At 50.8% G+C, this 23791-nt stretch overlaps 7 protein-coding genes across 7 annotated transcripts; all 7 read right to left on the bottom strand.

The window, feature by feature from the left end:
• Positions 1-2314: 2314 nt before the first annotated feature.
• LOC132333684 (feather beta keratin-like) lies at positions 2315-2643 on the bottom strand. The gene has a single exon (XM_059859059.1). It carries the CDS (start codon positions 2624-2626, stop codon positions 2315-2317), a length of 312 nt encoding a protein of 103 aa, XP_059715042.1. The 5' UTR covers positions 2627-2643.
• Positions 2644-5328: 2685 nt separating this feature from the next.
• On the bottom strand, positions 5329-5967 carry LOC132327681 (feather beta keratin-like). The gene is made up of 2 exons (XM_059847136.1): positions 5868-5967; positions 5329-5678 (listed from the first exon to the last, which is right to left on the bottom strand). The coding sequence occupies exons 1-2, from the start codon at positions 5965-5967 to the stop codon at positions 5329-5331; spliced, it is 450 nt and encodes a 149-aa protein (XP_059703119.1).
• Positions 5968-8448: 2481 nt separating this feature from the next.
• Positions 8449-9094, bottom strand: LOC132333744 (feather beta keratin-like). Its single transcript, XM_059859181.1, has 2 exons — positions 8974-9094; positions 8449-8783 (listed from the first exon to the last, which is right to left on the bottom strand). Exons 1-2 carry the CDS (start codon positions 9092-9094, stop codon positions 8449-8451), a joined length of 456 nt encoding a protein of 151 aa, XP_059715164.1.
• A 2598-nt stretch (positions 9095-11692) lies between these two features.
• Positions 11693-12340, bottom strand: LOC132333808 (feather beta keratin-like). The gene is made up of 2 exons (XM_059859307.1): positions 12220-12340; positions 11693-12024 (listed from the first exon to the last, which is right to left on the bottom strand). The coding sequence occupies exons 1-2, from the start codon at positions 12338-12340 to the stop codon at positions 11693-11695; spliced, it is 453 nt and encodes a 150-aa protein (XP_059715290.1).
• Positions 12341-14964: 2624 nt separating this feature from the next.
• Positions 14965-15614, bottom strand: LOC132333871 (feather beta keratin-like). The gene is made up of 2 exons (XM_059859437.1): positions 15494-15614; positions 14965-15299 (listed from the first exon to the last, which is right to left on the bottom strand). Exons 1-2 carry the CDS (start codon positions 15612-15614, stop codon positions 14965-14967), a joined length of 456 nt encoding a protein of 151 aa, XP_059715420.1.
• Positions 15615-18234: 2620 nt separating this feature from the next.
• LOC132333938 (feather beta keratin-like) lies at positions 18235-18546 on the bottom strand. Its single transcript, XM_059859558.1, has one exon. The coding sequence runs from the start codon at positions 18544-18546 to the stop codon at positions 18235-18237; it is 312 nt and encodes a 103-aa protein (XP_059715541.1).
• A 2794-nt stretch (positions 18547-21340) lies between these two features.
• Positions 21341-21816, bottom strand: LOC132333994 (feather beta keratin-like). Its single transcript, XM_059859690.1, has one exon. The coding sequence runs from the start codon at positions 21814-21816 to the stop codon at positions 21505-21507; it is 312 nt and encodes a 103-aa protein (XP_059715673.1). The 3' UTR covers positions 21341-21504.
• Between the last annotated feature and the right edge of the window lie 1975 nt (positions 21817-23791).

Below are 23791 nucleotides of genomic sequence, written 5' to 3' on the forward strand. Positions count from 1 at the left end.
GCTTTGGAGAGGTGGGGTGTCATCATCGTGGCAGTGATGTGCTGTGGTTCTGTGGGTGTGTGGTGAAGAGGGGACTCATTCTGCCACAGCCACGTCAGGCTCGTTTGGGCTTTGCAGCTCTTCTGGGGGTGACAGGTGACAGCTCCCATACCATCACATTTTCTGTCTGCCAACCATGTTGTGAAATTTCTAAAACTCTTCAAATTTCACATCTTTTCCACTGGAGCTGAGAATGCAATTCCTGTGATTTAGAGATGCCTGCCATATTCCCAGAGGTCTTCTGTTGGTTCATCCATAGCTGGTGAAGGATAAGGAGAAGAAGGCGTGTGAGGAGCAGCTGATGGAATTGCAGACATTCACTTTTCAGAAAAAGAGGGTTGACTTGTTGCTCTCTAGAGGTACCTGAATGGAAGTCATAATATCAGTTTTGTCTGACACAGCCTTGCAAGTCATCATGTGGGGAATCTTTTTGCTGCAGACAACTCTGCAGTGTCATGTCCTTCTCTTGAGGAACTTTCCATCTGACCTTGATGGCAGCTTTTAAATAAGAGTTGGTATTTGGGAGGATTTGTTTGGAAGATATGTGTCAGAAAAACCCAAATATACAAGAAAAGCCCAAGAAAAAATATGGGTGTCATCAGTGAGCTCATTCTCTGGTACTCGTATGGTTTTGTTTTTTGTGGGTGTATTGTGGAAAGGGGCCCCATTCCACCTCAGCCATGTCAGGCTGGGCTGGCCTTTGCAGCTGTTCTGTGCATGAGGAGCTGCCCCTTCCATCACAGTCATCTTTCCTTTAAAGTGCGAGAATTTGAGACCAAAGTCTGGTGCTGATGGCACGTGTCAAAGGGGACTGAAGATGTGACCAAGATTTGGAGAGGTGGGGCGTCATGCGTGAGGTCAGCCTGTAGAACTCGTGGTTTTGGGTTTCTGGTTGTGTTGGGGAGGGCGCCCAAACCATCCCAGGTGTGTCAGGCTGGTCTGGGCTTTGCATCTGTGCCAGGTGTGAGCACCTGGACTCTTCCATTCCATGTGGGCAGTTGGAGAGTTGACCCTTCAGAGAGGTGGCAGGTGCTGAAGTGTCTGAGGCCCCACTTGACTGTTCAACTGCTCAGAACCACCACAAGACTAAGGTTTAAAGGAATCTCCCAAGGTTCATACAAGGGAAATGAGAAGTTGTGCATCTGGACAGGAAATGCACTGGGCCCGGGATCATGCTGTGGGCAGAGAGTCTGAGAAGTGGCTTTTGTGAGCAGGACCGTGCGATGCTGGTGGGGCATCACCTGTGTTCAAGACAGATTTCAGAAAACTGTTGCCATGAAGTTGTGAGAGGTGGCCCTTCCTCTCTTTAGAGCACTGGGGAGACCCTGTGTAACGTGGTATGGACAGTTCTGGCCTCGACAGGTGAAGAAGCACAAGGGGATAGTGGAAAAAGACCAGTTAAGGGTCACCAGATACTTAAGGGCCTGGTGGATCCTTGCTCGAACAGAGACTGAGACAGCTTGGACTCTGAGGAGACGAGGCTGGGTAAACGAGGTCAGGAGTGTGTGGGAGTCCATCTGTTCACAGCACTGCAGACATGAAGGGAAAGAAGGCACATGGACAAGTGAAAATGAAGTGAATATAATAGGCAAAGTAGGGAAGAATTTATCAGTGTGTGTGGATGGACCCAGAGTGTAAGGGACAATGGGGTCCCTCTACTTGGAGGTATAAAACTGAACTGGCCGTCGTCCTGGAAATCCTGCTCCTGCTAGGCCTACATGAGCAAGGGGGATAGAAGCATTTTCACTCTGGAGCTACTCTCCAAGTGAATGATGTTATTCCTCTGTTCACTGGGAGGACTCAATAGTGCTGCTGGGAAGAAAATTTTTCCAGTGTATGTTGGCACAGAGTGACTTTGGCAGGGCAGTGCCCAGGGGAGAGTTGTTGTGTGTAATCCTTTGGTAGATGATGTGATGGTCTTCTGTCATGTTCTGGAAGGTCTCCCCTCTCCCCTGATACCCTTGTCAGTGTTGGTTGTTCCTGGTGGGGACATAATTGCTAAGAAATGTTCTTTGCTCTGTTTCCATCAACCATAATGGTTGAGTTCTGGCATTGCACAGGGTGAGGATGTGAGACCATTGGAATTCAAAAAGAACAGGCGGCAACTCAGGTTGTGATGCAAGAAAAATTTATTGAAGTGAAGGAATGGTGAGAAAGAAGAAGCTGAAGGAAGGTGTGAGGTAGGAGTAGAGAGGCCATCAGCGGAGGTGCTTTGCTTGCAGGAGCTGTTGCCAGAGGCCAGAGCTGGTGGTGTCAGGGGTGGTGCTGAGGGTCCTTAGCAGATGTAGCCACCCCTTCTGCCATAGCAGCCCAGGCCTCCCAGGCCGTAGCCAAAGCCACCAAAGCCAAATCCACCAGAGATGGGCTGTCCCTGGGCATTGAGTTCAGTGCCCAGAGCAGCGGAGGAGGTGGATCCGACGGCGGTGTTCTGGGGGAAGGAGGTCATGATGGGTCCTGGCAGGGTGACCAGCACAGGGGAAGGGTTGATGATGACGTGGGAATCCTGGCATTGCAGGGCGCAGGGCTCGTTGCAGCTGTTGGCCAGCGGGGTGGGTCCGCAGGGACGGCAGAGGCTGTTGCAGGCCATGGGTGTGGTGTGGAGGGTGCCTGGAAGAGAAGGGAGTGAGGCAAGGTAGAGGTGTGGGGGAGCAAGGAGAGAAGTATCAGCAGGGTGAGGGAGTGTGGAAGCTGTTGTTGGTCTGTGGAGAGGCGTGAGGGCTGCTAAGGCTGGGGCTGAGCGTGTTGGAAGAGAGGGGCCAGGAGTGCAGGAGCAGGAGAGTCAGGGCTTGAGGCTCACCTGGTTGTCGGCAGGAGCAGGATCAGAAGGCTTGAGGAGAAGTGTGTGAGAGGGAGAGGCTCTGGGCCAGCTTTTATGCTGGTTCTGGGTGGGTGGGACAGCGTTGTCCCATGGCCTCGGGGCATTTTGCAGGCCACAGTTCCTGGTTGTCTCAGAGTGGTGAGTCCTGAGGTGGGGAGTGTTGTCCATCCCACAACTCTGCTGTGTCATGTGTTACTTTTGAGTCCATGTTCATCTGACCTTGGCGGCAGCTTTTAAATGCAGCTATTAGAGACCAAGAACTGTTGATGATGATGATGTTTTTTTTGTGAAGGGTTGTGGATGTGACCAGAGCTTTGGACAGAGGGGTGTCAACAGTTAAGTCATGCCCTGGCTCTGGTGTGCTGTGGTTTGTGGGTGTCTTGTGAAGAGGGTGCTCATTCCCCCACAGCCACGTCAGGCTCATCTGGGTTTGCAGCTTTCCTGGGGGTGATGGGTGTCCCCTTCAATCCTATCTCTCCCTCCCAGTCCCGTTGTCTACATTCTGGACGTGTGTGTATATGCCAGAGTTTCCTGCTGGATATGGAAAACAATCCCTGTGGTTTGTGGGGTCCTGTCAGGCCCTGTGATGTTTTGGGTTTCATTTGTCCATAGCAGTCATATCAGCTGGCCCCAGCCTGGTCCTAGTGTGAGGTCCCCATTGCTGAGCTCTGAGTGACTCCTAGAAAGGAGAAGTGGTGAGCAATAAGAAGAGGATGTCTATGGAGCTCTTGAATGACCTGAATACATTCAATTTTCAGAACAGAAGTGTTGACCTTTTTACTCTCTCAAGGTACCTGAATGCAAATAATAACATCAGGTTTACCTGGCTCAGCCTGACAATTCATGAGCTGGAGACTCTTTTCCTTACTACAGCTCTACAATTCCATGTCCTGCTCATGTGACCATGTCCATCTGACCTTGGCAGCAGCCTTAAAGTGAGAGTTGGTATTTGGGAGGATTTCCTTGAAGGCGGGTGTCAGAGAAACCAAAACAAACTACAAATGCCTAGGAAAATTCGGATGTCATCAGTGAAGCAATCCCATGGGACAGGTGTGCTTTGGTTTGTGGTTGCATTTGAGAGAGGGACTCAATGCCTTTACAGTCCTGTCAGGCTGTGCTGGGCATTTGGACCTGCCCCTTTCAGTGCACTTACTCCCTCCCACCTTGCCCCTGGATTTCCAGGGACCTTGTTCTTGCACACAAGGAAGGAGTTTTTTCCCCTTCCAAAGCGTTGCCAAGTGCAGGTCATACAAGGTGATGTGGAGCAGTTAGAGTTGATTTAGGAGGGCAAAATCCATGTCTTAGTGGTCTCTGAGTTACCTACACAAAGAAAAAACTATACCGTGGTTGATGAGGGAGCCATGGCTGGTGTTTGCTTCCTCCTGTTAGCAATATCTTTGGCAGTGATTATCATCTTCATCATCCCAGACTACGCAAGGATGTACAGCTGGTGTAAAGAGTCAGTGAGGTGGACTGATCTATTCATATAACATTTAAAAAAGATGACCTGGAGCCTTGTGATGCAAAGTCAAGCTGGAATCAGTGCTCAAATGAAATAACTCGAGAGTCATAACCATGTGGCCAACACTGTTCAATAGTCTCAAAAATTACATCAGTCAGTGTGAGAAGTTCTGAGGTCCCCAGGAAAGGAAGCCCTGAGACTTGGTGAATCAAGGCCAGTTCAGGACCACCAAAGAATTAAAGGTCTGTAGGATTTTTCAGAGAGGACTGAGAGAGCTGGGACTTCCAGAAGACAAGGCTGGATTGGGGGTTGTGCAATGGCACAAGTGAAAGCACATGTATTTCTATGGGCAGAGCAGACAAGCCTTTTTTAGTGTGCAGGTGGTCACAGAGTGGAAGAGGTGCAGGAGTCTCTGTGTCCAAGAAGATGAAAAGCTGAACTGTCTGTGGTTCCGGAAATCCTTCTCTGGGTAGCCTAACTTGAGCAGAGGTGATGGAAGCGCTTGCAGCAATTCCTGAATTTCTCTGAGGGTGGTTGATATAGAGGTTGTTTGTGTGGTCTGAGAGTTTAGATGGGAGGAGAGGTTGTCAAGGGAATGCTGACATGGAGAGGCTTGGCCAGAGCAATGAGCAGGAGAGCATTTTTGTGTCAAAGCCTTTGGTATGGCAGGTGATGTGATTTTGTCATGTTCTGGAGGGTCAAACTTCTACCCTGCTTCCTGTCAGTCTTGGTGGTTACTGTTGGGGTTCTAGTTGTTTAGGAAGGTGTTGTGCCCCTTTGAAATCCACCCCATGGATGAGGGTGCGAGAGCTTGGAAATTCAAAAAGATGAGGAGATGTGAGTGTATTTGATGCAGGAAAACTTTATTGATGCAAAAGAATTAAAAGGCAAGGGAGAGAACTGCAAGGGATCCAGAGTGAGGTAAAAGTCGGGCAACCATCAGCCAAGGTGCTTTGCTTGCAGGAGCTGTTATCAGAGCTGGTGGGGTCAGGAGTGGTGCTGAGCGCCCTTAGCAGATGTAGCCGCCCCTTCTGCCATAGCAGCCCAGGCCTCCCAGGCCGTAGCCAAAGCCACCAAAGCCAAATCCACCAGAGATGGGCTGTCCCTGGGCATTGAGTTCAGTGCCCAGAGCAGCGGAGGAGGTGGATCCGACAGCGGTGTTCTGGGGGAAGGAGGTCATGATGGGTCCTGGCAGGGTGATCAGCACAGGGGAAGGGTTGATGATGACGTGGGAATCCTGGCATTGCAGGGCACAGGGCTCGTTGCAGCTGTTGGCCAGCGGGGTGGGTCCGCAGGGACGGCAGAGGCTGTTGCAGGCCATGGTTGCGGTTTGGAGGGTGCCTGGAAGAGACAAGGGATCTCATTAGACAGGGGTGTAGGGGTGCGAGGGGCAGTGATGCAGGAGGGTGAGGGATAATGGAAGCTGTTGTGAGGCTTTGTGGAGGCATGAGGGCTGCTGAAGTTGGGGCTGAGCATGCTGGAAAGGAGAGAGGGGCCAGGGGTGCTGGAGAAGGAGGGTCAGGGGCTAGAGTCTCACAGGAGACTCACAGGGCAGCAGCAGGAGGAGGAGGCTTGAGGAGAAGTGTGTGAGGGAGAGAGGCTCTGGGCTGGCTTTTATGCTGGTTCTGGGTGGGTGGGACAGCCTCATCCCTTGGCCTTGGGGCATTTTACTGGCCAGAGTTGCTGGTTGTCTCAGAGTGGTGAGTCCTGATGTGGGGATTGTTTTTCATCCTGCAAGTCTGCAGTGTCATGTCCTACTTTTGAGGACGTGTTCATCTTACCTTGGTGTCAGCTTTTAAATGCAGGTTTTAGAGACCAAGGGCGGTTGATGATGATGTTTTCTGTGGAGGGCTGTGAACATGAGCTTTGGACAGTGGAGTGTCAACAGTGAAGTCACCCAATGGCCCTGCTGTGCTGGGATTTGTGGGTGTCTTGTGGAGAGGGTCCTCATTCCCCCTGAATCACGTCAGGCTCATTTGGGCTTTGCTGCTCTGCTGGGGATGATGGATGTCCCCTTGCATCACATTCTCTCCCTCCCTGTCCTGTTGTCAACACTCAAAACCTCTCAATATGTCAGGACTTTCTTGCTGGAGATGGGAAAGCAGTCCCTGTGATCTGGGGACTCTTGTCATTCCCTGTAATGACTTGGGTTTTATTCGTCTATAGCACTTGTCTCAGCTGGCCCCAGCTAGGCCGTACTGTGAGGTCCCATTGCGGGGTTCTGAGTGACACCTAGAAAGGAAAGCTGGTGAAGCATAAGGAGACGATGTCTGTGGAGCACTTGAAGGATTTGGATGTGTTCAATTTTCAGAACAGAAGTGTTGACTTTTTTACTCTCTCACGGTACCTGAATGTAAATAATGACGTCAGTTTTACCTGGCCCAGCCTGACAACTCATGAGTTGGGTACTGTTTTCCTTCCTGCAACTCTACAATTCCATCTCCTGCTCTTGTGACCATGTCAATGTGACCTTGGCAGCAGCCATAAAGTGAGAGTTGGTATTTGGGAGGATTTGCTTGGGAGGTGTGTGTCAGAGAAACCAAAATAAACCACAAATGCCTAGGAAAATTGGGATGTCATCCATGAGTTCAACCCATGGGACAGGTGTGCTTTGGTCTGTGGTTGCATTTGAGAGAGGGACACGATTCTTTACAGTCCTGTCAGGTTCCTCTGGACTTTTTGCCGGGCATTTGGACCTGTCCCTTTCAGTGCACTTACTCCCTCCCACCTTGCCCCTGGATTTCCAGGGGCCTTGTTCTTGCACACAAGGAAGGAGTTTTTTCACTTCCAAAGCATTGCCAAGTGCAGGTCATACAAGGTAATGTGGAGCAGTTAGCGTTGATTTTGGTGGGCAAAATCCATGTCTTAGTGGTCTCTGAGTTACCTACACAAAGAAAAAACTATACCGTGGTTGATGAGGGAGCCATGGCTGGTGTTTGCTTCCTCCTGTTAGCAATATCTTTGGCAGTGATTATCATCTTCATCATCCCAGACTACGCAAGGATGTACAGCTGGTGTAAAGAGTCAGTGAGGTGGACTGATCTATTCATATAACATTTAAAAAAGATGACCTGGAGCCTTGTGATGCAAAGTCAAGCTGGAGTCAAAGCTCAAATGAAGTAACTCAAGAGTCACAACCATGTAGGCAGCACTCTTCAACGTCCTCAAAAATGATGCGAGATGGTGTGAGCAGTTCTGGGCTCCCCAGTGGAGGTGGCCCATAGACTTGGTGAAACAAGGCCAGTTCAGGACCATTGAGAGATTCAGTGTCTGGAGGATTTTTCAGAGAGGACTGGGAGAGCTGGGACTTCCAGAAGACAAGGCTAGACGTGGGCTTATTACCAGTGTGTGTAAATCCCTAATGGCAGGGAATGAAGGCGAGGGATCACATCTGTTCTCAGTGCTGCACATGCAAAGGAAGAGTTGGCAAGGGCATAAGTGAAAACAGATGAAATTCTATGGGCAGAGCAGACAAGCCTTTTTCCGTGTGACTTTGGTCACAGAGTGGAAGAGGTGCAGGAATCTTTGTGTCTAGGGAGGTCAAAACCTGAACTGTTCATGGTTCTGAAAATCCTTCTCTGAGTAGCCTTCCTTGACCCGCGGGGTTAGAAGCCCTTGCAGCACTTCCTGAGTTTCTCTGAGGGTGGATGATATTGTGGTTGTTTGTGTGGTTTGAGAGTTCTGATGGGAGGAGATATTGTCAAGGGAATGCCGGCATGGAGAGGCTTGTCCAGAGCAATGAGTAGGAGAGCATTGTTGTGTCAAAGCCTTTGGTATGGCAGGTGATTTGTTTTTGTCATGTTCTTGATGATCCCCATTCAACCCAGCTTCCTGTGTCAGTCTTGGTTAGTACTGGTGTGGTTCTAGTTGTTTAGGAAGGCGTTGTGTCCCTTTGCAATCCACCCCATGGATGAGGGTGCGAGAGCTTGGAAATTCATAAAAGAAGAGATGTGTGGGACTTGGATGCAGGAAATCTTTATTGAGGCAAAAGAATTAAAAGGCAAGGAAAAGAACTTGAAGGGATCCAGGGTGAGGTGCAAGTAGGACAAGTATGAGCCAAGGTGCTTTGCTTGCAGGAGCTGTTGCCAGGTGCCAGAGCTTGTGGTGTCAGGGGTGGTGCTGAGGGTCCTTAGCAGATGGAGCCGCCCCTCCTGCCATAGCAGCCCAGGCCTCCCAGGCCGTAGCCAAAGCCACCAAAGCCAAATCCACCAGAGATGGGCTGTCCCTGGGCATTGAGCTCAGTGCCCAGAGCAGCGGAGGAGGTGGATCCGACGGCGGTGTTCTGGGGGAAGGAGGTCATGATGGGTCCTGGCAGGGTGACCAGCACAGGGGAAGGGTTGATGATGACGCTGGAGTCCTGGCATTGCAGGGCACAGGGCTCGTTGCAGCTGTTGGCCAGCGGGGTGGGTCTGCAGGGACGGCAGAGGCTGTTGCAGGCCATGGTTGTGGTGTGGAGGGTGCCTGGAAGAGAAGGGATTGTGTTAGACAGGGGTGTGGGAGTGCGAGGGGCAGTGATGCAGAAGGGTGAGAGATAACGGAAGCTGTTGTGAGGCTTTGGGGAGGCATGAGGGCTGCTGAGGCTGGGGCTGAGGGTGCCGCAAGAGAGAATCCATGGGTGCAAGGGAAGGAGGGTTGGGGCTTGTGACTCACCTTGTTGTCTGTAGGTGCAGGAGGAGAAGGCTTGTCAGGAAGAGTGTGAGGGAGAGCGGCTCTGGGCCGGCTTTTATGCTGGTTCTGGGTGGGTGGGACAGCCTTGTCCCATGGCCTTGGGGCATTTTGCAGGTCATAGTTCCTGGTTGTCTCAGAGTGGTGACTCCTGAGGAGGGGAGTGTTTTTTATCCCACAGCTCTGCTGTGTCATGGAAAACTTTTGAGTGTGTCCATCTGACCTTGTCGGCAGCTTTTACATGCAGGTTTTAGAGACCAAAGGATGTTGAAGTGATATTTTTTGTGAAGGACTGCAGATGTGACCAGAGCTTTGAACAGTGGAGTGTCAACAGTGAAGTCACCCAGTGTCCTGTATGCTGTGCTTTGTAGGTGTGCTGTGGAGAGAGTCCTCATTCCCCCACAGCCACATCAGACTCATCTGGGCTTTGCAGCCCTTCTGGGGATGACGGGTGTCCCCTTCCATTCCATTCACTCCCTCCCTGTCCCATTGCCAGCATTCTAAACCTGTCCCTATGCCAGGCCGTTCCTGCTGGATTTGGGTGAACAATCCCTGTGATGCCTCCCTTCCCGTCCAATGTCATTTGTAGGTTCATCCATAGCACTTGTCTCCACTGGGCCCTGCAAGGTCCCACTGTGGGGTCCCATTGCTGGGCTCTGAGTGAAACACGGAAAGGAAAACTGCTGAAAGAGATGATGTGAGATGCAGTTGAAGGAACTGTGGACATTCATTTTTGGAAGGACACGTGTTGACCGTATTACACTCTAGAGGTCCTTGAATGGAAGTTGTGACATTGTTTTCGTCTAGCTGACACTTCTATTTGTGGATGTGAGGAATGCTTTCCTTCCCACAATCCTTCATTCTAATGATCTTCTCTTGAGGCCATTTCCATGTGACCTTGGTGTCAGCTTTTAAGTGTGTGGATATTTGGGATGGTTTTCTTGGAAGATGTTTGTCCGAGAAACCAGAATATACCACAAAAGCCTAAGAAAAATATGGGTGTCATGAGTGAGGTCATTATATGGCACTTTTGTGCTTTAGTTTGTGAATGTGTTATGAAGAGGGGCCCCATTCCACTGCACCTGTGTCAGGCTGGTTTGTACTTTGCAGGTATGCTGTGCATGAGAAGTTGCCCCTTCCTTTGTGGTTATTCCTCCTTGATAGTGTGAGTATTTGCGAACAAAGCCAAGTGTTGATGGTGTGTGTCAAAGAGGACTCAAGACTTGACCAAAATTTTGAGAGCTGGGTTGTCATCAGTGAGGTCATCCAATCAACTCATGATTTTGGGTTTTTGTATGTGTTGTGAAGAGGGGCCCCAAACTATCGCAGGTCAGTCAGGATGGCCTGGTCTTTGCGTGTGTGCCAGGTTGAGCACCTGGACTCATCCATTCTGTGTCAGCAGTTGGAGAGGTGCCCCTTCAGCCAGCTGGGAGATGTTGATGTGTCTGAGGCCCCACTTGGCTGTTCCACCAGTCAGAAGGACCTTGAGACTAAGGGTTTAAAGGAATCTCTCAAAGTTCAACCAAAGGAAATGTGAAGTTGTGCATCTTTTCAGGAATGGCACTGGGCCCTGGATAATGCTGTGTGCTGAGAGTCTGTAATGTGCCTTTTTTGAGCAGGACCCTGTGGTGCTGATCGAGAACAGAGTGACCAGCATAGTCACCTGTGTCCAAGACAGATTTCAGAAAATTGTTGCCGTGAAGTTGTGAGAGGTGGCCCTTCCTCTCTGTAGAGCACTGCTTGGATCTCATATGGTGTGGTGTGTAAAGTTCTGGCCTTGAGTGGTGAAGAAGAACATGGGATTGTGGACAAAGACCGGTTGAGGGCCACCACTTGAAGGGGCTGGTAGATCTTTGCTAGATGAGAGTCTGAGATTTCTGAGACTCTGAGGAGACAAGGCTGGTCAGGGGGCTGTCACCATTGTGTGGGAGCTCAGCTGTTCTCAGCACTGCACACTCAAAGGAATAGAAGGCACGTGCACAAGTGAAAATAAATTGAATACACTAGGCAAAGGAAGGAAGAAATTTTCAGTGTGTGTGGATGTTCCCAGAGTATAAGAGGCAATAAGGTTCCTCTTCTTGGAAGTCCAAAACTGAACTGGCCAGAATCATGGAAATCCTGCTCCTGCTAGGACCTGCTTGAGGAAGGGGGATAGAAGAATTTTCGCTCTGGAGTACCTGCCCAAGTGGATGCTCTTGTTCCTCTGCTCACTGGGAGTTGCTGCTGTCCAAGAGTGTTGCTGTGAAGGGAATTTTTCAAGTGAATGCTGGTGTAGAGTGACTTTGGCAGAGCAGTGCCAAAGAGACAACTGTTGTGTCAACGCCTTTGGTAAATGAGGTGATGGCTTGTGTCATGTTCTGGAAGGTTCTCCCCTCTCCTGTGATTCCCATATCAGAATTGGTTGTCCCTGGTTGGGGCATACATACTAAGAAATGTTCTTTGCTCCGTTTCCATCCAACAGAATGTTTGAGTGCTGGCATTGCACCGGATGAGGTTGTGAGATCTTTGGAATTGAAAAAGAACAGGAGGCAACTAAGGTTGTGATGCAAGAAAAATTTATTGAAGTGAAAGAATGCTGAGAAAGAAGAAGCTGAAGCTGAAAGAAGGTGTAAGGTGGGAGTAGAGAGACCATCAGCCAAGGTGCTTTGCTTGCAGGAGCTGTTGCCAGAGGTCAAAGCTGGTGGTGTCAGGGATGGTGCTGAGCGCCCTTAGCAGATGTAGCCGCCCCTTCTGCCATAGCAGCCCAGGCCTCCCAGGCCGTAGCCAAGGCCAAAGCCAAATCCACCAGAGATGGGCTGTCCCTGGGCATTGAGCTCAGTGCCCAGAGCAGCGGAGGAGGTGGATCCGACAGCGGTGTTCTGGGGGAAGGAGGTCATGATGGGTCCTGGCAGGGTGACCAGCACAGGGGAAGGGTTGATGATGACGTGGGAATCCTGGCATTGCAGGGCACAGGGCTCATTGCAGCTGTTGGCCAGCGGGGTGGGTCCGCAGGGACTGCAGCGGTTGTGGCAGGCCATGGGTGTGGTGTGGAAGGTGCCTGGAAGACAGAGGGGATCTCGTTAGACAGGGGTGTGGGGCATTGAGGGGCTGCTGATGCAAGAGGGTGAGGGAGTGGGGAAGCTGTTGTGGGGCTTTGGGGAGGCATGTGGTCTGCTGAGGCTGGGGCTGAGGGTGCTTGAAGAGAGGGGCCGGGGAGTGCAGGAGCAGAAGGGTTAGGGGCTTGAGACTCACCTTGTTGTCTGTAGGTGCAGGAGGAGAAGGCTTGTCGGGAAGAGTGTGAGGGAGAGAGGCTCTGGGCTGGCTTTTATGCTGGTTCTGGGTGGGTGGGACAGCCTTGTCCCATGGCCTTGGGGCATTTTGCATGTCATAGTTCCTGGTTGTCTCAGAGTGATGACTCCTGAGGTGGGGAGTGTTGTCCATCCTACACCTCTGCAATGTCATGGTAAACTGTTGAGTCTGTGCCCGTCTGATCTTGTCGGCAGCTTTTAAATGCAAGTATTAGAGACCAAAGGATGTTGGTGATGATATTTTTTGTGAAGGGCTGCAGGTGTGACCAGAGCTTTGGATAGTAGAGTGTCAACAGTGAAGTCACTCAGTGTCCTGTATGCTGTGGTTTGTAGGTGTGCTGTGGAGAGGGTCCTCATTTGCCCACAGCCACATCAGACTCATCTGGGCTTTGCAGCCCTTCTGGGGATGACGGGTGTCCCCTTCCATTCCATTCACTCCCTCCTTGTCCCATTGCCAGCATTCTAAACCTGTCTCTATGCCAGGCCGTTCCTGCTAGATATGGGTGAACAATCCCTGTGACGCCTCCCTTCCCGTCCAATGTCATTTGTAGGTTCATCCATAGCACTCGTCTCCACTGGGCCCTGCAAGGTCCCACTGTGGGGTCCCATTGCTGGGCTCTGAGTGAAACATGGAAAGGAAAACTGGTGAAAGAGAAGAAGAAGATGTGAGATGCAGTTGAAGGAACTGTGGACATTCATTTTTGGAAGGACACGTGTTGACCGTATAACACTCTAGAGGTCCTTGAGTGGAAGTTGTGACATTGTTTTTGTCTAGCACACAGTTCTAGAAGTTGATCTGAGGAATTCTTTCCTTCCCACAATCCTTCATTCTAATGATCTTCTCTTGCGGCCGTGTCCATGTGACCTTGGTGTCAGCTTTTAAGTGTGTGGATATTTGGGAGAGTTTTCTTGGAAGATGTGTGTCAGAGGAACCAAAACATACCACAAAAACCTTAGAAAAATATGGGTGTCATGAGTGAGGTCATTTTACGGCACTTTTGTGCTCTAGTTTGTGAATGTGTTATGAAGAGGGGCCCCATTCCACTGCAGCTGTGTCAGGCTGGTTTGGGCTTTCTAGCTGTGCTGTGCATGAGGAGCTGCCCCTTCCATTGTGGTCATTCCTCCTTTATAGTGTGAGAATTTGGACTAAAGTCTGGTGTTGATGGTGTCTGTGAAAGAGGACTCAAGACTTGACCAAAATTTTGAGAGCTGGGGTATCATCAGTGAGGTCACCGTGTAGAACTCATGGTTTTGGGTTTTTGTGTGTGTTTGTTGTGAGGAGGGACCCCAAAGTATCCCATGTCAGTGAGGCTGGTCTGGGCTTTGCATCTGTGCCAGGTTGAGCACCTGGACTCTTCCATTCCTTGTCAACAGCTGGAGAGGTGCCCCTTCAGCCAGCTGGCAGATGTTGGTGTGTCTGAGGCACCACTTGGCTGTTCCACCAGTCAGAAGGGCCTCAAGACTAAGGGTTTAAAGGAATCTCCCAAAGTTCAACCAAGGGAAATGTGAAGTTGTGCATCTGGACAGGAATGGCCCTGGGCCCTGCATAATTCTGTGAGCTGAGAGTGTGAAAAGTGGCTTTTGGGAGCAGGACCCTGTGGTGCTGATGGAGAACAGAGTGATCAGCAGGGCACAGTGGGGAATTACTTCAGTGGGGTGGTACCTGTGTCCAAGACATATTTCGGAAAACTGTTGCCATGAAGTTGTGAGAGGTGGCCCTTGCTCTCTTTAGAGCACTGGTGGGATCCTGTGTGGGTGGTGCCGATATATCTGTCCTCCACAGGTGAAGAAGCGCAAGTGGGTAGTGGACAAAGACCTGTTGAGGGCCACAAGATACTTAAGGGCCTGGTGGATCCTTGCTAGAAAAGAGACTGAGAGAGCTGGCACTCTGAGGAGAGAAGGCTGGGCAGGGATGTGTCACCAGTGTGTGGGAGCCCAGCTGTTCTCAGCCCTGTACATATAAAAGGAAAGAAGGCGTGTGCACAAGTGAAAATAGATGGAATTCCATAGGCAAAGGAAGTAAGGATTTTTCAGTGTGTGTGGATGGTCCCAGAGTGTAAGAGACAATGGAGTCCCTCTTCTTGGAGGTCCAAATCTGAACTGGCCATAATCCTGGAAATCCAGCTACTTCTAGAGCTGCTTGAGCAGAGGGGATGGAATCACTTGCTCTCTGGCCTTCTTGCCCAAGGGCATGATGGTATTTCCCTGCTCACTGGGAAGACTCAAAAGGTCTGATGGGAAGAGAAATTTTCAAGTATATGCAGGCATAGAGTGACTTTGTCAAAGCAGTGCCCAGGAGAGAATTGTGTCAAAGCTTTTAGTAGATGAGGTGATGGCTTGTGTCATGTTCTGGAAGGTCTCCCCTCTCCCCTGATTGCCTTGTCAGTGTTGGTTGTTCCTGGTGGGGACATCTTTGCTAAGAAATGTTCTTTGCTCTGTTTCCATCAACCATAATGGTTGAGTTCTATCATTGCACAGGGTGAGGATGTGAGACCATAGGAATTGAAAAAGAACAGGAGGCAACTCAGGTTGTGATGCAAGAAAAATTTATTGAAGTGAAGGAATGGTGAGAAAGAAGAAGCTGAAGGAAGGTGTGAGGTAGGAGTAGAGAGGCCATCAGCCGAGGTGCTTTGCTTGCAGGAGCTGTTGCCAGAGGCCGGAGCTGGTGGTGTCAGGGGTGGTGCTGAGGGCCCTTAGCAGATGGAGCCGCCCCTTCTGCCATAGCAGCCCAGGCCTCCCAGGCCGTAGCCAAAGCCACCAAAGCCAAATCCACCAGAGATGGGCTGTCCCTGGGCATTGAGCTCAGTGCCCAGAGCAGCGGAGGAGGTGGATCCGACGGCGGTGTTCTGGGGGAAGGAGGTCATGATGGGTCCTGGCAGGGTGATCAGCACAGGGGAAGGGTTGATGATGACGTGGGAATCCTGGCATTGCAGGGCACAGGGCTCGTTGCAGCTGTTGGCCAGCGGGGTGGGTCCGCACGGACTGCAGCGTTTGTGACAGGCCATGGGTGTGGTGTGGAGGTTGCCTGGAAGAGAGAAGGGATCATTTTAGACAGGGGTGTGGGGCTTTGAGCGTCTGCTGATGCAGAAGGGTGAGGGAGTGTGGAAGCTGCTGTGGGGCTTTGGGAAGGCATGTGGGCTGCTGAGGCTGGGGCTGAGGGTGTTTGAAGAGAGGGGCCAGGAGTGCAGGAGCAGGAGGGTTAGGGGCTTGAGGCTCACCTTATTGTCTGTAGGTGCAGGAGGAGAAGGCTTGTCGGGAAGAGTGTGAGGGAGAGAGGCTCTGGGCTGGCTTTTATGCTGGTTCTGGGTGGGTGGGACAGCCTTGTCCCATGGCCTTGGTGCATTTTGCAGGTCATAGTTCCTGGTTGTCTCAGAGTGGTGACTCCTGAGGTGGGGAGTGTTTTCTATTCCACAACTCTGCAGTGTCATGTTAAACTTTTGAGTCTGTGTCCATCTGACCTTGTCGGCAGCTTTTAAATGCAAGTATTAGAGACCAAAGGATGTTGATGAGGATCTTTTTTGTTAAGGGCTGCAGACGTGACCAGAGCATTGGATTGTGGAGTGTCAACCGTGAAGTCACCCTGTGTCCTGTATGCTGTGCTTTGTTGGAGTTCTTTGGAGAGTGTCCTCATTCACCCACAGGCATGTCAGACTCATCTGGGCATTGCAGCCCTTCTGGGGACGACGGGTGTCCCCTTCCATTCCATTCACACCCTCCCTCTCCAACTGCCAACATTCTAAACCTGTCTGTATGCCAGGCCATTTCTGCTGGATATGGGTGAACAATCCCTGTGACGCCTCCCTTCCTGTCCAGTGTCTTGTGTAGGTTCATGCATAACGCTGATCTCCACTGGGCCCTGCAAGGTCCCACTGTGGGGTCCCATTGCTGGGCTCTGAGTGAAACATGGAAAGGAAAACTGGTGAAAGAGAAGATGTGAGATGCAGTTGAAGGAACTGTGGACATTCATTTTTGGAAGGACACGTGTTGACCGTATAACACTCTAGAAGTCCTTGAATGGAAGTTGTGGCATTGTTTTTGTCTAGCACACAGTTCTAGATGTTGATGTGAGGAATGCTTTCCTTCCCACAATCGTTCATTCTAATGATCTTCTCTTGCGGCCGTGTCCATGTGACCTTGGTGTCAGCTTTTAAGTGTGTGTATATTTGGGATAGTTTTCTTGGAAGATGTGTGTCCGAGAAACCAGAATATACAACAAAAGCCGAAGTAAAATATGGGTGTCATGAGTGAGGTCATTATATGGCACTTTTGTGCTTTAGTTTGTGAGTGTGTTATGAAGAGGGGCCCCATTCCACTGCAGTTGTGTCAGGCTGGTTTGGGCTTTGCAGCTGTGTTGTGCATGAGGAGCTGCTCCTTCCTTTGTGGTCGTTCCTCCTTTATAGTGTGAGTATTTGAGACTAAAGTCTGGTGTGGATGGTGTCTGTCAAAGACGATGCAAGACTTGACCAAAATTTTGAGAGCTGGGGTGTCATCAGTGAGGTGACCCTCTAGAACTCATGGTTTTGGGTTTTTATGTGTGTTTGTTGTGAGGAGGGGCCCCAAACTATCGCAGGTCAGTCAGGATGGTCTGGGCTCTGCTTCTCAGCCAGGTTGAGTCCCTGGACTCTTCCATTCTGTGTCAACAGATGGAGAGGTGCCCCTTCAGCCAGCTGGCAGATGTTGGTGTGTCTGAGGCCCCACTTGGCTGTTCCATCGGTCAGAAGGACCTTGAGACTAAGGGTTTAAAGGCATCTCCCAAAGTTCAACCAAGGGAAATGTGAAGTTGTGCATCTGGACAGGAAATGCACTGGGCCCGGGATCATGCTGTGAGCTGAGAGTGTGAAAAGTGGCTTTTGTGAGCAGGACCCTGTGGTACTGATGGAGAACAGAGTGATCAGCAGGGCACAGTGGGGAATTACTTCAGTGGGGTGGTACCTGTGTCCAAGACATATTTCGGAAAACTGTTGCCATGAAGTTGTGAGAGGTGGCCCTTGCTCTCTTTAGAGCACTGGTGGGATCCTGTGTGGGTGGTGCCGATATTTCTGTCCTCCACAGGTGAAGAAGCGCAAGTGGGTAGTGGACAAAGACCTGTTGAGGGCCACAAGATACTTAAGGGCCTGGTGGATCCTTGCTAGAAAAGAGACTGAGAGAGATGGCACTCTGAGGAGAGAAGGCTGGGCAGGGATGTGTCACCAGTGTGTGGGAGCCCAGCTGTTCTCAGCCCTGCACACGTGAAGGGAAAGGAGGCATGTGCACAAGTGAAAATAGATGGAATTCCATAGGCAAAGGAAGTAAAGATTTTTCAGTGTGTGTGGATGGTCCCAGAGTGTACGAGACAATGGAGTCCCTCTTCTTGGAGGTCCAAAACTGAACTGGCCATAATCGTGGAAATCCAGCTCCTTCTAGAGCTGCTTGAGCAGAGGGGATGGAATCACTTGCTCTCTGGCCTTCTTGCCCATGCACATGATGGTATTTCCCCGTTCACTGGGTGGACTCAAAAGTGCTGATGGAGAGAGACTTTTTCAAACATATGCAGGCATACAGTGACTTTGTCAGAGCAGTGCCCAGGAGAGAATTGTGTCAAAGCTTTTAGTAGATGAGGTGATGGCTTGTGTCATGTTCTGTAAGGTCTCCCCTCTCCCCTGATTGCCTTGTCAGTGTTGGTTGTTCCTGGTGGGGACATAATTGCTAAGAAATGTTCTTTGCTCTATTTCCATCAAACATAATGGTTGAGTGCTGGCATTGCACAGGGTGAGGATGTGAGACCATTGGAATTGAAAAAGAACAGGAGGCAAGTCAGGTTGTGATGCAGGAAAAATTTATTGAAGTGAAGGAATGGTGAGAAAAGAAGAAGCTGAAGGAAGGTGTGAGGTAGGAGTAGAGAGGCCATCAGCCAAGGTGCTTTGCTTGCAGGAGCTGTTGCCAGAGGCCAGAGCTTGTGGTGTCAGGGGTGGTGCTGAGGGCCCTTAGCAGATGGAGCCGCCCCTCCTGCCATAGCAGCCCAGGCCTCCCAGGCCGTAGCCAAAGCCACCAAAGCCAAATCCACCAGAGATGGGCTGTCCCTGGGCATTGAGCTCAGTGCCCAGAGCAGCGGAGGAGGTGGATCCGACGGCGGTGTTCTGGGGGAAGGAGGTCATGATGGGTCCTGGCAGGGTGACCAGCACAGGGGAAGGGTTGATGATGACGTGGGAATCCTGGCATTGCAGGGCACAGGGCTCGTTGCAGCTGTTGGCCAGTGGGGTGGGTCCGCAGGGACTGCAGCGGTTGTGACAGGCCATTGGTGTGGTGTGGAGGGTGCCTGGAAGAGAGAAGGGATCATGTTAGACAGGGGTGTGGGGCTTTGAGCGGCTGCTGATGCTAGAGGGTGAGGGAGTGTGGAAGCTGTTGTGGGGCTTTGGGGAGGCATGTGGGCTGCTGAGGCTGGGGCTGAGGGTGCTGGAAGAGAGGGGCCGGGGAGTGCAGGAGCAGGAGAGTTAGGGGCTTGAGGCTCACCTTGTTGTCTGTATGTGCAGGAGGAGAAGGCTTGTCGGGAAGAGTGTGAGGGAGAGAGGCTCTGGGCCAGCTTTTATGCTGGTTCTGGGTGGGTGGGACAGCCTTGTCCCTTGGCCTTGGGGCATTTTGCAGGTCATAGTTCCTGGTTGTCTCAGAGTGGTGACTCCTGAGGTGGGGAGTGTTGTCCATCCTACAACTCTGCAATGTCATGGTAAACTGTTGAGTCTGTGCCCGTCTGATCTTGTCGGCAGCTTTTAAATGCAAGTATTAGAATCCAAAGGATGTTGGTGATGATATTTTTTGTGAAGGGCTGCAGACGTGACCAGAGCATTGAATAGTAGAGTGTCAACAGTGAAGTCACCCAGTGTCCTGTATGCTGTGCTTTGTAGGTGTGCTGTGGAGAGGGTCCTCATTCCCCCACAGCCACATCAGACTCATCTGGGCTTTGCAGCCCTTCTGGGGATGACAGGTGTCCCCTTCCATTCCATTCACTCCCTCCCTGTCCCATTGCCAGCATTCTAAACCTGTCTCTATGCCAGGCCGTTCCTGCTGGATATGGGTGAACAATCCCTGTGACGCCTCCCTTCCTGTCCAGTGTCATCTGTAGGTTCATCCATAGCACTTGTCTCCACTGGGCCCTGCAAGGTCCCACTGTGGGGTCTCATTGCTGGGCTCTGAGTGAAACATGGAAAGGAAAACTGGTGAAAGAGAAGATGTGAGATGCAGTTGAAGGAACTGTGGACATTCATTTTTGGAAGGACACGTGTTGACCGTATTACACTCTAGAGGTACTTGAATGGAAGTTGTGGCATTGTTTTTGTCTAGCACACAGTTCTAGATGTTGATGTGAGGAATGCTTTCCTTCCCACAATCGTTCATTCTAATGATCTTCTCTTGCGGCCGTGTCCATGTGACCTTGGTGTCAGCTTTTTAGTGTGTGTATATTTGGGATAGTTTTCTTGGAAGATGTGTGTCCGAGAAACCAGAATATACAACAAAAGCCGAAGAAAAATATGGGTGTCATGAGTGAGGTCATTATATGGCACTTTTGTGCTTTAGTTTGTGAGTGTGTTATGAAGAGGGGCCCCATTCCACTGCAGTTGTGTCAGGCTGGTTTGGGCTTTGCAGCTGTGTTGTGCATGAGGAGCTGCTCCTTCCATTGTGGTCATTCCTCCTTTATAGTGTGAGTATTTGAGACTAAAGTCTGGTGTGGATGGTGTCTGTCAAAGACGATGCAAGACTTGACCAAAATTATGAGAGCTGGGGTGTCATCAGTGAGGTGACCCTCTAGAACTCATGGTTTTGGGTTTTTATGTGTGTTTGTTGTGAGGAGGGGCCCCAAACTATCGCAGGTCAGTCAGGATGGTCTGGGCTCTGCTTCTCAGCCAGGTTGAGTCCCTGGACTCTTCCATTCTGTGTCAACAGATGGAGAGGTGCCCCTTCAGCCAGCTGGCAGATGTTGGTGTGTCTGAGGCCCCACTTGGCTGTTCCTCCGGTCAGAAGGACCTTGAGACTAAAGGTTTAAAGGAATCTCCCAAAGTTCAAGCAAAGGAAATGTGAAGTTTTGCATCTGGACAGGAATGGCCCTGGGCCCTGCATAATGCTGTGAGCTGAGAGTCTGAAAAGTGGCTTTTGGGAGCAGGACCCTGTGGTACTGATGGAGAACAGAGTGATCAGCAGGGCACAGTGGGGAATTACTTCAGTGGGGTGGTACCTGTGTCCAAGACAGACTTCAGAAAACTGTTGCCATGAAGTTGTGAGAGGTGGCCCTTGCTCTCTTTAGAGCACTGGTGTGATCCTGTGTGGGTGGTGCCTATATTTCTGTCCTCCACAGGTGAAGAAGTGCAAGTGGGTAGTGGACAAAGACCTGTTGAGGGCCACAAGATACTTAAGGGCCTGGTGGATCCTTGCTAGAAAAGAGACTGAGAGAGATGGCACTCTGAGGAGACAAGGCTGGGCAGGGATGTGTCACCAGTGTGTGGGAGCCCAGCTGTTCTCAGCCCTGCACACATAAAAGGAAAGAAGGCATGTGCACAAGTGAAAATAGATGGAATTCCATGGGCCAAGGAAGTAAGGATTTTTCAGTGTGTGTGGATGGTCCCAGAGTGTAAGAGACAATGGAGTCCCTCTTCTTGGAGGTCCAAATCTGAACTGGCCATAATCCTGGAAATCCAGCTCCTTCTAGAGCTGCTTGAGCAGAGGGGATGGAATCACTTGCTCTCTGGCCTTCTTGCCCAAGGGCATGATGGTATTTCTCCGTTCACTGGGTGGACTCAAAAGTGCTGATGGAGAGAGACTTTTTCAAACATATGCAGGCATACAGTGACTTTGTCAGAGCAGTGCCCAGGAGAGAATTGTGTCAAAGCTTTTAGTAGATGAGGTGATGGCTTGTGTCATGTTCTGGAAGGTCTCCCCTCTCCCCTGATACCCTTGTCAGTGTTGGTTGTTCCTGGTGGGGACAGAATTGCTAAGAAATGTTCTTTGCTCTATTTCCATCAACCATAATGGTTGAGTTCTGGCATTGCACAGGGTGAGGATGTGAGACCTTTGGAATTCAAAAAGAACAGGAGGCAACTCAGGTTGTGATGCAAGAAAAATTTATTGAAGTGAAAGAATGGTGAGAAAGAAGAAGCTGAAGGAAGGTGTGAGGTGGGAGTAGAGAGGCCATCAGCCGAGGTGCTTTGCTTGCAGGAGCTGTTGCCAGAGGCCAGAGCTGGTGGTGTCAGGGGTGGTGCTGAGGGCCCTTAGCAGATGTAGCCGCCCCTTCTGCCATAGCAGCCCAGGCCTCCCAGGCCATAGCCAAAGCCACCAAAGCCAAATCCACCAGAGATGGGCTGTCCCTGGGCATTGAGCTCAGTGCCCAGAGCAGCGGAGGAGGTGGATCCGACGGCGGTGTTCTGGGGGAAGGAGGTCATGATGGGTCCTGGCAGGGTGACCTGCACAGGGGAAGGGTTGATGATGACGCCGGAATCCTGGCATTGCAGGGCACAGGGCTCGTTGCAGCTGTTGGCCAGTGGGGTGGGCCCGCAGGGACTGCAGCGGTTGTGACAGGCCATGGGTGTGGTGTGGAGGTTGCCTGGAAGAGAGAGTTGTTAGGGAGGGTAGAGCGTTGTGGGGATGTGAGGGTTGAAGTCTTAGAAAGGGGAGAGAATGTTGAGCTTGTTGTGGGACTTTGGGGAGGCGTGAGTGCTGCTGAGACTGGAGCTGAGCCGCTGGAAGAGGGGCCAGGGGTGTAGGGGGCAGGAGGGTCATGGGCTTGTGTCTCACCTGGTTGTCAGCAGGAGCAGGAGGAGAAGACTTGAGGAGAAGTGTGTGAGGGAGAGAGGCTCTGGGCTGGCTTTTATGCTGGTTCTCGTGGGTGGGACAGACTTGTCCCTTGGCCTTGGGGCATTTTGCAGGCCACAGTTCCTGGTTGTCTCAGAGTGGTGAGTCCTGAGGTGGGGAGTGTTTCCCATCCCACAGCTCTGCTGTGTCATGTTCTACTTTTGAGTCTGTGCCCATCTGACCTTGTTGGCAGCTTTTAAATGGAGGTATTAGAGAACGAAGTTTGTTGATGACGATGTTTTTTTTTTGGAGGGCTGTGGACGTAACCGGAAATTTGGACAGTGGGGTGTCATCACTGAAGTCATCCCTTGGCCCTGGTCTGCTGGGGTTTGTGGGTGTCTTCTGGAGAGGGTCCTCATTCCCCCACAGCCATGTCAGACTCATTTGGGACTTCCAGCCCTTCTGGGGATGACCTAAGTTCCTTTCGGACACCTTTTCTCCCTCCCTGTCCCATTGCCAACATTCTAAATCTGGCTATACACCAGGACTTTCCTACTGGTTTTTGGCGAGCAGTCCCTGTGACACCACCCCTGCTGTCCAATGTCTTGTGTTGGTACATCCGTAGCGCTCGTCTCTACTGGGCCCAGCAAGATCACACTCTGGCGTCCCATTGCTGGGCTGTGTGTGAAACCCAGAAAAGAAAACTGGTGCAGGAGAAGTAGACTTGAGGAGCAGTTGAAGGATCTGTGGACATTCATTTTTCAAGGGCATATGTAGACCTTATTACACTCTAGAGGTCCTTAAACAGAATTTGTATCATGTTTTTCTGGCATGGACTTCTTAGTGTTGATGTGGGGAGTGTTTTCCTTCCCACAATCCTTCATTCTAATGATCTTCTTTTGCGGCCGTGTCCATGTGACCTTAATGTCAGCTTTTAAGTGTGTGGATATTTGGGATGGTTTTCTTGGAATATGTGTGTCCGAGAAACCAGAATATACAACAAATGCCTAAGAAAAATATGGGTGTCATGAGTGAGGTCATTTGATGGCACTTTTGTGCTTTAGTTTGTGAGTGTGTTATGAAGAGGGGCCCCATTCCATCACAGCCATGTCAGGCTGGTTTGGGCTTTGGAGCTGTGCCGTTCACGACGAGCTGCCCCTTCCATTGTGTTCATTCCTCCTTTAAAGTGTGATTATTTGTGTGCAAAGGCTGGTGTTGATGGTGTGTGTCAAAGGGAACTGAAGATGTGGTCCGGGTTTTCAGAGCTGGGTGTCATCAGTCAGATCATGCAATGGAACTCATGATTTTGGGTTTTTGTGTGTGTTATGGGGAGGGGCCCCATACTATCGCAGGTCAGTTAGGATGGTCTGGGCTCTGCATCTGAGCCACATTGAGCACCTGGACTCTTTCGTTCCTTGTCAACAGTGGGAGAGGTGCCCTTTCAGTGAGCTGACAGGGGATGGAGTGTCTGAGGCCCCACTTGGCTGTTCTATCACTCAGAAGGACCTTGAGACTAAGGGTTTAAAGGAATCTCCCAAAGTTAAACCAATGGAAATGTGAAGTTGTGCATCTGGACAGGAATGGCACAGGGCCCTGCATAATGCTGTGAGCTGAGAGTCTGAAAAGTGACTATTGTGAGCAGGAACCTGAGGTGCTGGTGGAGAACAGAGTGAACAGCAGGTTGCAGTGGGGAATTACTTCAGTGGGGCGTCACCTGTGTCCACGATAGATTTCAGAAAATTGTTGATATGAAGTTATGAGAGGTGG

The sequence above is a fragment of the Haemorhous mexicanus genome, chromosome 1 (assembly GCF_027477595.1).
Source record: "Haemorhous mexicanus isolate bHaeMex1 chromosome 1, bHaeMex1.pri, whole genome shotgun sequence".
NCBI lineage: Eukaryota > Metazoa > Chordata > Aves > Passeriformes > Fringillidae > Haemorhous > Haemorhous mexicanus.

What these genes read in the sequence shown, in the direction of transcription:
- LOC132333684 (XM_059859059.1), bottom strand. Translation starts at nt 2,626, where the DNA reads ATGGCCTGCAACAGCCTCTGCCGTCCCTGCGGACCCACCCCGCTGGCC.
- LOC132327681 (XM_059847136.1), bottom strand. Translation starts at nt 5,967, where the DNA reads ATGAGGCTGTCCCACCCACCCAGAACCAGCATAAAAGCCAGCCCAGAG. An exon ending in CCTCCTCCTGCTGCTGCCCT is followed by an intron (nt 5,679 to 5,867) that starts GTGAGTCTCCTG and finishes CTGTCTAATGAG; the next exon opens with ATCCCTTGTCTCTTCCAGGC.
- LOC132333744 (XM_059859181.1), bottom strand. Translation starts at nt 9,094, where the DNA reads ATGCCCCAAGGCCATGGGACAAGGCTGTCCCACCCACCCAGAACCAGC. An exon ending in CCTCCTGCACCTACAGACAA is followed by an intron (nt 8,784 to 8,973) that starts CAAGGTGAGTCA and finishes TCCCTTCTCTTC; the next exon opens with CAGGCACCCTCCACACCACA.
- LOC132333808 (XM_059859307.1), bottom strand. Translation starts at nt 12,340, where the DNA reads ATGCCCCAAGGCCATGGGACAAGGCTGTCCCACCCACCCAGAACCAGC. An exon ending in CCTCCTGCACCTACAGACAA is followed by an intron (nt 12,025 to 12,219) that starts CAAGGTGAGTCT and finishes CCCTCTGTCTTC; the next exon opens with CAGGCACCTTCCACACCACA.
- LOC132333871 (XM_059859437.1), bottom strand. Translation starts at nt 15,614, where the DNA reads ATGCACCAAGGCCATGGGACAAGGCTGTCCCACCCACCCAGAACCAGC. An exon ending in CCTCCTGCACCTACAGACAA is followed by an intron (nt 15,300 to 15,493) that starts TAAGGTGAGCCT and finishes CCTTCTCTCTTC; the next exon opens with CAGGCAACCTCCACACCACA.
- LOC132333938 (XM_059859558.1), bottom strand. Translation starts at nt 18,546, where the DNA reads ATGGCCTGTCACAACCGCTGCAGTCCCTGCGGACCCACCCCACTGGCC.
- LOC132333994 (XM_059859690.1), bottom strand. Translation starts at nt 21,816, where the DNA reads ATGGCCTGTCACAACCGCTGCAGTCCCTGCGGGCCCACCCCACTGGCC.